The sequence below is a fragment of the Nannobrachium achirus genome (genome assembly GCF_963921795.1).
Source record: "Nannobrachium achirus genome assembly, chromosome: 1".
Classification (NCBI taxonomy): domain Eukaryota; kingdom Metazoa; phylum Chordata; class Actinopteri; order Myctophiformes; family Myctophidae; genus Nannobrachium; species Nannobrachium achirus.
Genome location: NC_137810.1, coordinates 16,924,562 through 16,941,895, shown reverse-complemented (window position 1 = coordinate 16,941,895; position 17,334 = coordinate 16,924,562). Strand labels below are relative to the sequence as shown.

At 41.9% G+C, this 17,334-nt stretch overlaps 1 protein-coding gene across 1 annotated transcript; it reads left to right on the top strand.

Annotated features, from left to right (window-relative positions):
• Positions 1 to 2,100: 2,100 nt before the first annotated feature.
• On the top strand, positions 2,101 to 17,322 carry mccc1 (methylcrotonyl-CoA carboxylase subunit). Its single transcript, XM_080736514.1, has 19 exons — positions 2,101 to 2,422; positions 3,071 to 3,114; positions 3,421 to 3,560; positions 4,212 to 4,307; positions 4,434 to 4,555; positions 5,477 to 5,624; positions 5,809 to 5,930; positions 6,090 to 6,201; positions 6,312 to 6,393; positions 6,513 to 6,640; positions 6,890 to 7,073; positions 7,169 to 7,278; positions 7,486 to 7,702; positions 8,327 to 8,413; positions 13,199 to 13,248; positions 14,820 to 14,957; positions 15,340 to 15,447; positions 15,596 to 15,667; positions 16,254 to 17,322. The coding sequence occupies exons 1-19, from the start codon at positions 2,367 to 2,369 to the stop codon at positions 16,377 to 16,379; spliced, it is 2,142 nt and encodes a 713-aa protein (XP_080592640.1). The 5' UTR covers positions 2,101 to 2,366; the 3' UTR covers positions 16,380 to 17,322.
• The last annotated feature ends 12 nt before the right edge of the window (positions 17,323 to 17,334 follow it).

Genomic DNA, 17,334 nt, shown 5'->3' with positions numbered 1-17,334 from the left:
GGCAAACGGTTTGCTACCCTCACCAAATGTGACTGGCTGATGTACAATACAGTCTAAATGTCTATACCCTCACCAAATGTGACTGGCTGATTTACAATGCAGTCTAAATGTCTATTCTAATCTAATCTAATACTTTTGTACTTTCACTCACTGGACTGGACAATGAGGTAAGGTAGGACCCGAGACAAACATAGCGAAAATAGCTGATCTACAAGCTCTCAACGCATTGTGCTGCGAGAGCTTGTAGATCAGCTATTTTCGGAGTTGCACAACCCAGCACTCTTTAGCTAGTGGAGATGTGGTGTAACGACATGATTCGTAAATAAATTTGTTCAACTCAAAATGCTGTGTTCAAGTTCAGGAGACTTCGGAAAAAAGTAATACACCTGAATGCTGAGTTGTTTCCAATAATTGGTGTTAATAAAATGTTGCCTTGGCTCCCAGTGAGGCTATGCACCTTATTGTCTCTTTAAGATCCTTCTGCCGTGGGCCGGCAGAAGACTTAGGTGTGCGTAGCATTCCTGTGCACATCCTCATCATCCATCTACTACTACAATTCTTTGTTATCCTATGTTAAGGCCCAACAATACTATCCTGTTCAGAAATATTAAGGCCATGTTATTTAATGTTAAAGCAATTTTACTGTTGCTGTTTTTCCTGGGTAATTGTTTAATCAATCAGTAAAGTTCAGTACTCACTAATAGGTAGGTTAAAACACAGTTTGCTTTGACACATGAAGATATGGTCATCTGGTGTGACACTAAGTCATCTGGTGTGACATTCCAAATAGTGAGAAATCATACCTTTATTAATGATGAAACCGAAAAAATGTGTATGGTTTACATAGAAAATAGTATCAGGAAGAGTCACAAATATTTGTGTAATTTTAAAGAAAGTTTTTGTCAGAATAAAATTAAAATATGTTGAAAGATCGACAACATGGGCCTCACACAGAGTGTTGATTATGAAAAAAATATACAGATTCAATTAATTTTCACAAAACTATAGTGGATCACAGGTTAGTTATGATAAAGGACTTTGATAAAGTGAGTAACTTAAGAAAGGTGTACTCCATTTTCATTTTATGAACAATTATTGTCATGTCACACCAGATGACGGTTTTAGGCACAAGTACAACAAACTGCTCAATAAAGTCTGATTCCAATAAAATATCTAAAAACAAAATGTGTTTCCATAAAGTTGAGAGTGAGTAGAACAAAAGTAAATAATTTTTATGCCTGCTATTTAAAGTTTTTAAAAAAACATGTTTTTTGGGGCGTCACGTCACTGACCCACATACATACGCAGCCGAGTGCAGTAATGAATTTGATTGATTGAAGTTTTAAAAATCACACGTTAAGTGCAGTATGATGATGATGTATGATGATGATGATGTATAGACACCCACATGATGTCACAGGGGGCATATTGTTCAATCGGAAAAGGGACATAGGCTACGCAGACCTACCGGTATGTCCCTTTCTATAGGGGGATCGGATGTACAAATACATGGACAGTGTATCAAATACAGTACTTATTACACACAAAGTCACATATTGGAGCGGCTAGCACGGCTCAAAAATAATATAATCTGATGATTATATTTCTGATTCATAAAGACTCCTCTTAACAGTTGATGTTGAAATGTGTCTCTGTGGAGACTTATTACCACAGAGACACTGTGTCTCTGAGGTGCTGTTTCTGAGGCTAAAGAAATTAGAAAAACATTCCAGGTGACTATAAACTCAGAAATCCGATTGAGAGAATGTCAAGAGTGGGCAAGGTGGTCATCAAAGCAAAAGAGGGATACTTTAAGGAATCTACAATATAAAACATATTACAATTTTGTACATTTTATACAACTTAACTTAATGTGTTCAGTCAGTGGTAATCCTAAATGTAGAAAAAAGAGGAGCAGCCATTGAATTAATAAGAAAATGTGTCCAAACTGTTTCTTCGACACAGAGAGAGAGAGAGAGGGAGGTAGAGAGAAGCGCAACACCGCCCCCGTGTGGTGTTCTAACAGATTGACATCTCACTCCCCGCCTCCGTATTCATCATTCTCATTGGATACTCACAGTACGGGTACTCAGACAGACCATACTAACTACATATGCGTTATTGCAAACCTGAACACTGTTAGTGTGTTTACTTTATTAGGACTAGGTTGTCTAAATAAATAATAACATATCAAATTAATGTACATGGGTGATGTAAGCCGTTGATGCTGATACGGTACAGTTACACACGTTCACCTGATCGTCAACATGATGCCTATGGACTAAGGTTGCATTCCATCCAATCGCGTTTTGTCATTGGCGTTTATTCTGTGAAACATTCTGCAGCCTGGCTGCCATAACGTTAGTATGACTGCAATGATACTGACGTGTCCAACCCTGCAGGGTGTGAGGACATTCACACAGTAAGTACAACAGATCACAACACTGAAAACTATAACGTTTACAAGCTGCTCCTTTTCCTCTGCTTTCTGGCTCACTGAAGTGTCTGACGTTAGCCAAGCTAGCTTAGAGCTACGACAACAAACAAGCATTCTTTTTTTAAGTGGTGCTTGTTTAACTTTGCCACATGATATGCATCATGCCATCATATCACAAAACGCGGTCGATGCACATTATTGCTAATTAGAAACGCCTGTCATGTCTATGCTGCTGTTGAAGTGTGCGCGCAGCGTGCTATTGGTCAAGTCTATGCAAGGTTATTTACAGGTAGCATAATGCTAATGCTACTAAATACTTTTGCGGTGTTGACGGGTTCATCAGTCCACCTGTCCACGAAATATTGATCAGTGGATTTCATTATTTGACTGTCACCATGTAATGCGATGGAGCTGGGAAGTTGGCAGCTTTGAAGTTGACTGTCTGCTGCTGAACTAACAGTGCTCTGCCCTTGACATCAGTCTAAGTTGAGAGAGTACAAATGGAACTTAGATGAACCCGTTCCATTTGTACTCTCTCTGAGTTACGAATGGATACACTGGATATTACTGTCCTGTGCCTCATTTGTCATCATATTCTAGTTCTCTGACTTCACTGCACTGTTCTCCTTTCAGGAAATTGATATGGACCAAAGGATGTGTGAGGTTTGTGTCAGGAGGTGAGTGATACCACTTTCTCAAATGCTGTCAGCATCCGATTCCTGAACAGTCTACTCTAGGAAATAACTTGCACATGACTAGTTCTTATGATCCATGCACTTTTATCAGCTGCATTGCAGAAGATTGTCTAAAGTGAGAGTCCACTAAAAACTAATTTATTTGATGTTATTTTGGGATATATTGTGTTAGTTTTGTTCTTGATAACAACTTTAAATATATGATTGCAAAAAGTAGTTAAAACAAACATAAAAATCTCATGCAATGATTAAACAATCAATATGCATATGTCTTCTGTCCATGTCCAGGAGTGGGACGGATAGAAAAGGTGTTGATCGCCAACCGAGGAGAGATTGCGTGTCGTGTGATGCGGACAGCCAAGAAGATGGGTGTTCGCTCTGTGGCTGTGTACAGCGAGGCGGACAGACACTCCATGCACGTGGCCATGGTGAGCTGTTCCATTGCTCTTGCACAGATGTGTCAACCATGGGCTTTTCTTTTGAATCATCTGTCAACTCTTTACATGCAGCCAAGTGTACACCTCACCTTACAAAGGCACAGCAGTCAGTGTGCTGTCATTATTACCTATAAGTTCTCTGTCGGGTGGAAACCTCATATGTCCAAAATTGTTACTTTACAGGATTCAAATAAAAAATAGCAAAAGTAGCAGATCTACAAACTCGAAACTTGTAGATCACCTACTTTTGATGCTTTTGTTAGATGCTGTAGTATGATCAAGTAGGGTATTCATTTACTATTCCTTCTGGGAGTTAAAATATGGGGATAAGAGGTTTCTGCCTGACTGCGTCGATCTATAGATTTTTTATTTGTTAACTTTCTTTGCTAATCATGTTTTTATTGTGTGGTTGCCCTAACAACTTGACTTTATTATTCAAGAGTGACCAAAGTTTGGCGCTCTACTCCCTCCCATAGTCTTTGCGCCACACACTCGCTCCATTATGTCAAATCGACCAGCTTCATCGGGAATCATTCTTGCTAAAAGCAAATCATTTTTCTCTCGTCTACGAGATGTAACTATCTTTAATCTTGAACTGTGTAGCCTGTAGCCTTAGAAAATGCATTCATTTGTTTGCTGTAGGCAGATGAGGCCTACCACATTGGCCCAGCAGCCTCTCAACAGAGCTACCTGTCCATGGAGAAGGTTCTGGATGTGGCCAAAAGGTCTGGATCACATGTGAGTAATACTCTCTGTTTACACGTATGGGAAAGGGGAACCTGATCACAGGTTGTCACCTTCTTTCAATGCAGTTAATAATTCTGATAAAATGTCTCTTCCCCATCAAATGTCCTGTGTGTGTAGGCAGTACACCCTGGCTATGGCTTTCTCTCAGAGAATACAGAGTTTGCTGAGGCTTGCAAACAGGAAGGAATCATCTTCATCGGCCCACCCTCCTCTGCCATCCGAGACATGGGCATCAAGAGGTAACAAAGGCCTTTTATTGGCTTAGGAATGCGGAAAATTCAATAAAGAAATCCATGAATTCAAGTCTCCATAGGGTGAGTAATCGATAGGAAAAAAGTCATTTTGGGGTGAACTATCCCTTTAATGCTGCCCGACTTGACGGAGTCTTGAGTGCGAGTGTTTAGGCGTGCCTTGCTCAGGGACACCTCAACACATTGCCTCTTAATATATGATTAACACAACTACTGCCTCTTAATCTGAAGGTTTGCTTGGTGCCTCGGTGCCACGCCGTTTCCTCCATAGGCCGCCGCTATTATTTTGAAGGGCCGGAAGGGGGTTGTTTTTGGTTTTTTTGGATTATCACTTGACGGCAACGATTACGTCATCTAGTCACATGACAGTGTGAGCCCAGAAGAGAACATGGCTGCGCCCAGCTTTTGTGTACAGTATGGAGAGTGGAGACCATCCTTTGTATAAGAATGTCCCTTTTGGAGAAAATGAAGTCTCTTTATAGGCCTCTCAATGGATTTACTATGGAGGACGTTAACTTCGCGTGCACGCCCGACGTGCGTTGTAAACAAATCGCGGACATTACCGATGCGGGCGGGACCGGAGCGACGTACAGTAAGTAATAATATCTTTACTGTATATACAGTAAGATTGACAGTCCTCGCCGTCAACGGCGCCATGGTATTAACCCTTTCACTGACGGTGAGCGTCGTCAAGGGCAGCAGAACAGTTAACATAGGCTAGATTGAAGCATGCTTGTGTAGCAGCTTACCCCTGTCTGTGTAGCAGAAGCCTCAAGTCTCCTTTGGCCAAGGGGCTTTCCCCTTTGGATGAGCAGTAGAAGTAGTGCACACATGCAGTGTTAACGTTAACTTGAACTGTTCCCGTTTGAATGAGCCTCCATTCATTTGATTCTCTCCATCGTTCCTCAGCACGTCCAAATACATTATGTCAGCTGCCGGAGTGCCAATCATCGGAGGTTACCACGGCGAGGACCAATCAAACGAGCGCCTCCAAGCAGAAGCCGTCCAGATTGGCTACCCTGTGATGATCAAGGCGGTCCGCGGAGGAGGCGGAAAGGTGAAAGGAAACGGCAAATAAATACATTTCTTTTTATGAATTGTCCTTCCAGCTAGTCACACACTCCGTTATGTGCTTGTACGTCTCCACTCCTAACATAGCAGTGATGATCTGGTGTGTGTGTTTGTGGGTATGGGTGCTTGTCTGTATTCACGAACCTTGCAGCGTGTCTCTGTGTGCGTAGGGCATGCGTATCGCCCGAACAGACGCAGACTTCTTGGAACAGCTGGAGTCGGCCAGGCGAGAAGCCAGGAAGTCCTTCAACGACGACGTTATGCTGGTGGAGAAATTCGTAGAGGACCCCAGGTAAACACTACTACTAACTGCAGTTAAATGCACCTTTTACCATCATATCCTGTCACTTTGTGCCGTGCTATGAGCTCGCAGATCTGCTATTTTTTAAAGATCATGAACATTTGAGCAAATCTCAGTATTTTAAAGCAAACTCAAATCTCTCCTGTCCAGACACGTGGAGGTGCAGGTGTTCGGGGACCAGCATGGTAATGCTGTCTATCTGTTTGAGAGAGACTGCAGTGTTCAGAGAAGACACCAGAAGATCATAGAGGAGGCACCGGGGGTGAGAGACAGAGGGACACAAACACCACACCTCTGCTTGTTTCTATTTGCAGAAACTCTTGGCAGAAACCTCTTATCTCCATATTCAAACTTTTTGTGATTTTCTTCTAGCCTGGCATTAGCCCTGAGGTTCGGAGGAAGCTTGGAGAAGCAGCAGTTAGAGCGGCCAAGGCTGTCGACTATGTTGGGGCAGGTGAGTTGCACTCACACACACACACACACACACACACACACACACACACACACACACACACACACAATGTACACAACTGGAGTGTTGTTCCAGCATAACGTGTTGTTGTGTGCATGCAGGTACGGTGGAGTTCATTATGGACGCCCAGCATAACTTCTACTTCATGGAGATGAACACCAGACTGCAGGTGGAGCATCCTGTCTCTGAGATGATCACTGGAACTGACCTGGTGGAGTGGCAGCTCAGGGTGAGACACCACACGGACGCCACGAAAAACACTGACATTGTCCACTTGTAACGATAGTGCCCCTAGTCTGCTGCAGAACATTCAGTGAAAATAGCAGATCTGATCAGCTATTTTCAGTGAAGATATTTGGTGAAGAGAAAGCAGTGGGCCTAGTATAGACCCCTGGGGGACTTGCTGACCTACAGTAAGCACAGTGTGAACCTACTGTTCTAACATAACAGTGTAAGTAAAACAGTCTTCCTCTCCTAGGTGGCTGCAGGGGAGCGACTCCCTCTCCTCCAGGATGACATCATCTTAAGGGGACATTCCTTCGAGGCTCGCATCTACGCTGAGGACCCCAACAACGACTTCATGCCAGGGGCGGGACCTCTGCTGCATCTCTCCACCCCACAGCCAGACCAACACACACGCATAGAGACCGGGGTCAGGGACGGTAAGGGCACACACGCACGCACGCACGCACACACACATACAGTATAACATTACATCGCATCTGAGTATTTTCCATTGTGTGCACTCATGTTTCAGGGGACGAGGTGTCGGCCCACTATGATCCTATGATAGCCAAGCTGGTGGTCTGGGGGGAGGACAGGTCGGCTGCCCTAAAGAAGCTACGATACTGCCTGAGACAGTATAATGTAAGGCACACATGCTCTGAAAAATATCACTTCGCAATGCATGATCATGTTTTCAAGTCTTGTGAAACCGGATAACTTAAGGATTACAAAGGATTAGAAACTGAATGTCCCTCATCTCCACCCTTCTCTCTTTACCCTGTCCTTTCCTCTCTTTTCTCTTTCAATCCTCCTCCCTCGCTACACATCTCTCCCTCGGGGGGCCCTCAGATCGTGGGCCTGAACACCAACATTGACTTCCTGCTGAGTCTGTCGGGCCACCCGGAGTTTGAAGCAGGCAACGTGACCACCAGCTTCATCCCCCAGCACTATGACGAGCTCTTCCCCACGCCCACAGCTCCCTCTGGGGTCACGCTCTGCCAGGCTGCCCTGGGCCTGGTGCTTCAGGAGAAGAAGCACACACAAGCGTTTGTGCAGAATTCCAACGGTGAGCAGTGATGATATTGGGAGAACAAAACACTTACAGCACCTTTTAGTGCTTTGTAAATGTATTATATTGTATCAGAGATAAGGGATGGGACGATATGACAATTTCATACAATTTGTGAGAAAAGAAATCGTGATTTAGGATATTATCGTGATAATCAAAATATCCCCAACATCCATTATCCTGGGGCAGAACATTTGCCACGCGTTGTGAGCTTGTAGATCGGCTATTTTTTGGCAAAGACATTTGATGGAGTGAAAAAAAGTATCAAGTACGTACTGTATATTATAGTACCTTTTACCAAATATAGAGGGTTTAAGTGGTCCCGGATATGCAGCTTGGCAAATAAAAGGTGAATTGATCCCAGTACATGACGGAGGACGATATCACAATAAATGAAATCTCCACGATACGATTATCGTGATTGTTTTTTTTTTTATCACGATAAATGATAATATCGCTTATCGTCCCATCTCTAGATGGATTTAACAGTTAACTGATTTGGGATGGAAAAGGATGATGGCACTCTCCATGCAAGTACTTAAAGTTGTGTGTGTGTGTGTGTGTGTGTGTGTGTGTGTGTGTGTGTGTGTGTGTGTGTGTGTGTGTGTGTGTGTATTCCAGACCCTTTCTCCCCGTTTGGCTCCAGCAGTGGTCGGAGAATCAACATACTGTTCAACAGGAACATGACACTCCAGCTGGGAGACAAGAGTAAGTATTACTCTGTCTAGTTACAGCCGTTCCTAAACGTTTGAGCTCCCAAGACCCAAAAGGAAAAAAAGTTGAAGTTTCCCCCGGGACCCAAACTAGTGAAAATAGCAGATCTACAAGCTCAAAACGCGTCGAGCTTGTAGATCTGTTATTTCCACTAATCTTGAACGTTTTTATTTTATTTATTCATGGCAATTGTCCGATTCTTAGGATTTTGTTTATGAAATACATACTAGAAAAATGTTGGAATTGATTTTCACTTGTTATTTCTTCGTTTAAAATTTTTCATCTTTTGAAATAATATACAGTATATATAGATGTTTTTAAATGTATATAGTGGGAAACATGGGACACACTAGTTAGACCTGCTGAAGGGCCTGTACTGCCCTCTAGCGGGAGGTAGGGGGAAGTGCGGGGATGCAAGGAGGACAGGTACTGAGGGGGAGATGGATGAGGACAAACAGGGCTGTGATGAATTGAATCACTCAGTGTCACCCAAGGAAGACGTTCACCATGTGGAAAGCTTTGCTCTTGAGAAAAGGTAATGAGATCACAATAAGAGGGTTGCAATCTCTGTTAACTCATTTGCTGCGATGGCCGTGAATCCCGTAAAAATCCCGCTGTCCGTCCCTGCCACGCCCGTGAATCCCGCCAATGTGCTTTTAAATTATGTAATGCTAAATTAGACTCTCCCACAGCTCCTCAAAAAGTTTTAGCCTTCTATCTTATAAGGAAACCAAAATATCACACATCAAAGTGAGTGTGTTTGAAAACAAGAGTGTAATAAATGTATAAATCTCAATAAAATCAACAGAGAAGGAACAGTGCTGGCAACCGCTGCAGCCTCCAGCACACAGAATGCGTCTTTTTTTTTCCAGGCTCTTTTTTTTTTTTTTTTTTTTTTTCCTCAATCCAACATGCATCCATTCACACACACCCCCATTCCAACACCAATGCCCTTGCCCTACAATGGAAGTGTTGCCAGAAGTCAATCTGAATGGCACCATGTAGGAAGCCCCCCAAGCGGAGGCTAGCCAGCCTAGCCTATAGCAACAACTAAACAGTTCAGCTCGATGAGACCGTTCTTCATAAATCAAACAAAATCCCGTGACATTTTCACTTCAAAAGCCATAATCTGCTAATGGCCTCCACAACCCACAGCTTCATAACCCCACACACCACACTATTGTCCAGATTTGCAGCCAACTAGAGAGAGTTGGAAGCATCTCTGCCTCATGACTGCCTGAACCAAAATAAACCATCACAACAAATAGATAACACATCTGCACCTCACCTCACGTCAGCGGGGGTCCCCTCGACTACATCCCGATCACAAGGCACTGCTCGCGGCAGAGTATATGTCCCCCCGTGTCCTGGACTCCTGGTCAAGCAACCATGTCGTGTCCGGAGGCTGATTTGACCACAAACAACATCTCTATTCGCGTCGGTAAAACTTATAAGACATCCTCGTCGAGCGTTAGCCTTGTCTTCTCCGTGTCTGCACGCTAACAGATGGATCCCACCGGGAACAGTGGAGTAAGCAATCGCGGCGATTCATTGAAAGTAAGTTCCTTTGTTTTCATCCAAAGTTTCTGTGCTTCCCGTGTCGGTGTCCCGTTCCCTGCACGCAACGTGCAGACTGAAAAGAAAGTGAATATCGATCCATCGTGGCGCTCCTGCATCTCCCCCTGAGTGTGATCAGCTGCAGCATGTGTATCGCACACAGCATTGTAATGTTGTAATGCGTTCTTCTTGATGTGATCAATAACTCTATGCTTGTGATCCGTTCTAATATCCGGTTATTTACACAATCACATACATAAACGTTTCCGCATCCGGTATAGAAACGGACCTGATCAGCAACTACATATGGCAACTGTACAGGGGCGTCAATTGGGTATGGCAGGGGTATGCAGCTGCCATGCCTTGGCTACAGGGGGAAATAATAAAATGTACTTTTCATTGTGCCTGTTGCTAAGGTATGGCAACATGTCATGTTGCCATACCTTACCTTTTTCTGAACTGACGCCACTGCAACTGCACACTAACGGATCCCAACAGATTCAATTCGGTGGAGCTTTATTGACATGAGAAAACGCAAGTGGTTTGTACTCGCCAAAGCAAGTGTCACAAATAAAATAAAAACATTTGAAAATGGGTAACATAATACAGTTGGAGGGGGTACCATTCCCACCTGCTTAGCAATATATATTTATATATATATATATATATAGATCTGCTATTATGTACATGTATGTGTATAGCCTACAGTATAGTTAGTGTGAGTGTGTGTGTGTGTGTGTGTGTGTGTGTGTGTTGTGTGTGTGTGTGTGTGTGTGTGTGTGTGTGTGTGTGTGTGTGTGTGTGTGTGTGTGTGTGTGTGTGTGTGTGTGTGTGTGTGTGTGTGTGTGTGTGTGTGTGTGTGTGTGTGTGTGTGTGTGTGTGTGTGTGTGTGCGCGTGTGCGTGTGCGTGTGTGTGCATGTGTGTGTGAGGAGGTACTGCAGACCATCGTGGGCCAGTCCAATATAAAAAGCGTATTTCTCTTTGTGTGAAGTAAGACGCCCTAAGGGCAAGATGTGGCCTATTACAGCACTATTACACAATTCCAGTTATACACAATTACACTTATTACACTAGTACACTCATCTGATAAGTGCCTGAAGCCATAAAGACAGATATCAAGTGAGTTATTTCCTTGAAAAGAGAACATTCACAAAAACTTAAATAACTCCTTTTCATTTGATTTTCAAGCTCGGAAAATCAAAAAACAAGGTTTTTGAAATGGCTATAACTATAGAATGGTACATCGTAAATGCAAGATTATATTTTTTTCGTGAAACTACAGCTTGTCCTCTTCCATTTCCAGTAATGTATGACATGGTCGTGCAAACACAGAATTTAGGAAAAATCTAAATATAAAAAAAAATATTCATTATACAAAATGGCAGTAAAGCCATACAGTGCAATGTTAAAATGGCAGCAAATGAGTTAATGTGATTGAATTATCCAGGATAACAATTGAATTATTTGTTGGTTTGGATGAATCATAGTGTCACTTTGTCCGTCTTGTAGCTCAGTGGTTCTCAACCTGTGGGTCGGGACACCCAGGGGGGGGGGGGGGGTCCCCAGATGATTAACTTAATGTGCAACATTGTTTTCTCACTCAACAGTAAACAAACCAACAAGTGTATAGAGAGTATATGCACATTTCCAAAGTGACAATTTAAGGACTTTTTAATACCTCAAATCAAACATGAGCAGAAATTGTGAAAATTGCCACGTTGCGAGGCGTTGTGAGCATATGTAAAAAAAACTCCTATCTCTATATTTATTTAGTTTATTTTATTTTTGTGTCGCCCCAAAAGTAGTGAAAATAAATCGAGATGTGAGGCGTTGTGAGCTTGTAGATCGACTATTTTCACTATTGTAAAATGTTTTTGAAATAAGAACCATTTTGGACATGCACCAAACGGTGGCAATGTTCATTTAATGGCTGCTTTAATAATTAAAGTGATGACCCTAACCCTGACAGTATTCTAATGAACACACATTCATTATCAATATTCATACTGTGGCCATCAATCACCGCTAGGCTAAAAATACCCTGCCTAGCTAACTGCTGCTGTGATGTATTCTGTTGGACCATTCTGCAGCCCTGCCTTTAGGTTCTAGATGTCGTCGCTGTCGGGAAGAAACATCTTCTCTCCATATTCTAACCTTTTGTGTTTTTTCATAAATTAACTTCTACCTGATCACACTACAGCGTCACACAAAAGCATCAAAAGTAGCAGATCCACGAGCTTGTAGATCTGCTGCTTTTGCTATTTTTTAATTTGTTCCATCCGACATTGATTGATTGATTGAAGACTTTATTAGAAGAAGTTTGCATAGGAAAAAGTACAGTTTCATGACGGTACAGTTCACTGGTACAAGGTCTACTAAAAGGAGATCCTAGAAAAGAGCTTATTTCCATAGGAAACCAGAGACGATTTCCTCCCTGTCCTCATCTCTCTCTCTTAGCCTAATGATGGGTTAGTGCAGGGGTAGACAACCTGCTGCTCTAGAGCTGCATGTGAGCTGCAGGTCCTCTCCCTTGGTTCCCAGTTGCTTGGGCAAAGAAGTATGCAAACTTGCAAAGGATAATTCATAATAATAAAACTTTACATTCTTCTATTGGGAATAAAAGTGTTGCCAATACACCAGATAAAAATAAGAAACTAATTATTGAAGGAAAATAAGGAATATATTAATGCTTGGATATGTGTATATGGATATGTAACGCATGCTGGCTTACTGGTTTACTTGATCTGATTTGAGAAATTAGCAAACAATAAAAAATTAATGATATTAAAAAAGTAATATTGAAAGACCAGAAAAGGCACAAATGAATAAATAAAGCAAAACAAAAAAACAAAAACAGCTCTTTTGATAATAATGGTTGCCTACCCCTGGGCCTGGGTTAGTGAATTAGGGCTACAACTATCAATTATTCTAACTCTCTTTTTCGTTTAAACAAATAATGGATCAAAATAAAAATAAATCAACAAATCGATTAACCACGTTAGTGTTATTTATTTTATTCTCTGGTGTCGTATATTGTATTTTCGAAAACTTCGTAGCCTATAATGATGACATGCTCAAAATTGGTTATAAATGGATGCGTTTATCAAATTGTCAATATTCTTTTATTATAACGTATTAAATCGATTAGTTTGGTTAACCGTTGCATCCGACTGTGAATGTAAAACTGGAAATTGTGTCTGTCTTCCCTCTTGTGTGTGTAGAGGTGGATGTGGTGGTGACATACAACAGAGATGGAAGCTACACCATGGAGGTGAGTGGTCTCATCATCACTGGGCCTAGAATTATTGAATGCTTTAACCAGTGAAAAATAGCAGATATTGCTGCTATTTTTGAAAAATCGTGAAAATTAGAATTTTGACCCGATTCTATAAGTGTTTTTTTTTATCCTTCTAAGATTTTTTGAAAAACCTATGTTTCTATGTCCGCAATCTGGCTAGCCATCGTCAAAGAAAAGGTCCTTTTCACTTAAATGGAGCTCAGTTAGTCTGTTCTTGAGAGACTACTACAGTATGTCAGTGGTTCTCAAACTTTTTCATGTGAAGGACCCCCAAAATGATATGTATTTGGCCACGGACCCGCATCTCAAAGTATCTAGTTCCAGGGACCACCCAGAAGCAAAATTTGAGTTACAAACGTTCGCTTTAAAAATACATATATTCAAATATTTGCACACATTTCGCAGCGCGGCACTCGGTGCCGCGCTGTGAGCTTGTATATCTGCTATTTTTCACTGGTTAAAGCATTCAATAATTCTAGGCCTAAATGGGTTAAAGTTCTCAGTCACCACGACTGGTTTCAGTCATTTGGATTCCATAGAAGCCAACATGTCTTCTATGGAAGCATAACATTGTTGTGACACATTGAGAGCTTGTAGATCGGCTATGGTCGTTTACAACAGGTTGTTTGATCCGGTCTAGACCGGATGGCAGAAGAAGCGGTGTCGCTTTGTTTTGGTTCGTAGTCTGCATTAAGAATAGCATTTCCCCGTGTATAATAAAAGTAGACACGCTAAATAGTATCTGGTAAGTACACTCACATTTATATCTTTTTGCATTTAAAAATAATTATCAAAACTAACGCTGCATCCAGGGTTGTTGGGTAGGCCCTTAAATAATGATGCCATGGAACGTGGTTTACAACCAATTCCGGTTTGATAGTTCCGCCCAAAGCCCGGAAATGTGAAGCGATCCCAGGATAGGTCTAGACTAGAGTAACGGTGCTGTAATAGAAGCAGTGTGTTGCTTTGACAATCATCACTTATTTTTATTGTGATCACCATGAATGAATATAGAGGTGTCCTGTTATACAGCTAGTCTAGTAAATCTAGGGAAAAAATACACTCAGGTTGGACAAAATTGTATTATTTAGTTTTTCAACTGATTCTGACAGGAAATTAGGTCACAAATTTCTTGGGCTAAAAATGGTGATGAGTCATCACCTTTTGTGGGCGTTTTCTGGGGCCAATGAATGTTTTTTGTGCAAAACAAATGCTTGCAATGGATTCAGCATCATAACAAACCTCTAGTTAGACCCCTCACATCCTACTTAAAGCAGATTTTTTTCTGGGTATTTTCCTGCTGTATAGAAAGTCGATGGGAGCCCAACTTGATTTGGCCACTGTGGGTATTTGCAGTGAGCAGATCATGGTAGATTTTTTTATCCTGGCTAGTAGACCTAATTTCCTAACAGAATCAGTTGAAAAACTAAATAATACAATTTTGTCCAACCTCTGCCTTATATTTATCGAACTAAGCATGACTATATACAGTATATAGATGTGTCCTATCAGACAGGTGGATGAATGTAGATGTGTCCTATCAGACAGGTGGAGAGGTGTACCATTTGACAGGTGAAGTGGAGACAGAGGGTGGAGTTTCGTTCCTGCACTGCTCTGTCAACGGGGTGAAGAGCCGCCCTAAACTGGTCATCCTGGACAACACTGTGCACCTGTTCTCCATGGTAACGCTCTACTTAGTCTTACACTACAACACTGAGGTTTAAAGCATAAATAAAATAAATAGGTTGTCAAGATGGCAAAACATTTAGAGAAAAAACAGAGGCCAACCGGGTGTTCACAGGAGATAAAATGTCTTAAAGGTCTAGGATCAGTAAAACAAAATGTATTCTATAAAAATGTCAACATGTTTTGACCGTTTTAGGTATTGAGTTGGGCGAGAACATGGATATCACTATTGTTTGATAGCTTTAATCTAAGTAAATGTGGTATCTCCCCAGGGACCCAATAATATATATACCCATGTGACCCATTGTTTGGGAAACACTGATCTAAATGAACATTTGAGCTGTTTTCATGCCATTGTTCCTTTGGTTTGGTGACCAGGAGGGCAGTGCTGAGGTCTCCATACCCGTACCAAAGTACCTGGCTGGAGTGAGTGGTTCTGGGGCTCAGGGTGGAGCAGTGGCCCCTATGACTGGAACCATAGAGAAGGTAAGTAATGAGATACTACTGGCACTATTCTGAGCATGTCATAATACTGTACGTAAACATTTGGAACATTATTTATTTTATTGTTATTGGGAGTTTGTTCCTTCCCTCACTACCCTACAGCCTTCAGTCCATTTCTTTGTGTGTTCAGGTGATGGTGAAGGCTGGAGACACAGTGTCCATAGGAGACCCTCTCATGGTTATGAATGCCATGAAGATGGAGGTGAGGAAACATACGCACGCACGCACACACACACCTTAAAAGCAATATTACACCAGAGGGTGTTCTTAAAGACCCTTACACCAGGTAATATTATGCAGCGATAATGTGATGCAAAGTTGACATTTCACCACAAATAAAGGAATCGAGCTGTATAAATGAATGAGTCATCAACTATAGTTTTAAATGACTAATTCCTTACACACTAATGATTCCAGTGATGTGGCTAAGTTTTCAATGTAATGGGTCCCGGGACCCACAGGTGGTTATTCAAATGGGTCCCAGAATTATTTTATGGGTCCCGCGACGACACACACATTATGTATCAACGGTGAAAACATCAAAAAGGACTTTAATTTAAACAAATAGTGGAAAATAGTTACTTGTATGTAGTTAATAAAGGACAGACGCATGGATTTACAAGACAATCTCAATCATCTCATCAATAATGCCAGAACGCACAGCTGTGGAGACTCAACCACCAAATTCCTCTGTCATTCTCTTGCATACACACATCACCTACTAACAGTACACCCCACTGAATTGATGACACACTTAAAACGGTCTTGCTTGGACTGTCTCTCTGCAGCACACGATCCGGGCTCCAAAAGCAGGCGTGATTAAGAAGGTGTTCTTCAGCGAGGGCTCCCAGGCCAACCGCCACGCTCCTCTGGTGGAGTTCGAGGAGGTGGAGGAGGAGGAAGGTGGCCAGTAGACACAGATACTGTAAAATGTACTGCACATCCAGCGTGTACACATGAAGATCTCCCTGTGTGTTTGTGTGTCAGAGGTAGTTACTCTACTGTAGCAACTGGAGGTAAAGTGAGCCAGGCTCTATGGGGTTGGTGCATATCCCTAGATCAAAGGTTTTTATAAGCTATGGGATGGGAACCTGATATGCGCCATCGCACAACGAGAAGCACCAGTATGTTTTAATGGACCTGGGTCTCAAGGGCGAGACGAGGGTTCTGATCCCAGCATGCAAACTGCTGTACTTTCTGCACTAAGGAACCTGCAATGTTACTGCGTTGGACCCTGTGACTTCACTGATGATGAGGATTAGTAAGTAATAGAACTAACCCAGGTACATGTACAGTATCGTTACTGTCTGGCAGAAACCTTGTATGCCCAAAAGTGTTACTTTGCAATATAAAAAAACCTGTGTTCCAGTGGAGCTAATGTAGTTATTTAGTCACAAGCTTTTCACACAATAGCACAATACTTAGCACAATACTTTTCATAAAGTAAATAGATGATCTACAAGCTCACAATGCAAGCTTGCAGATTGGCTGATTTTACTCAACACTATGACAAAAGTAGGGCATTCATTTATGAAACATAGAAGGTTTGGAGATACAAGGTTTTAGTGCAACATCAACAATATGCTGGACTTCACCTATAGACCTCTATGGGAACACCAGGAGTGTACAGTTTGCCTTGCACTTGATGCCAGAAGTTTGCCTTTGTCTTTTTGTGGCTAACCTATGTGTTGACTGTTGGTTCTAAAATTGTTTGTGTTGTCTTTTCCTATTTTTTATCATTGCATTTCTGAAAGGGTGAATTTATGCAGTAAGGTGGGTCTCTGGCTTTTCTACTTCTGTCTCCTGTATGTACTGTTGTTGATATCCAGAAATCTAATAAATGAACTCACACTTGTAGTCCCTTTTTCT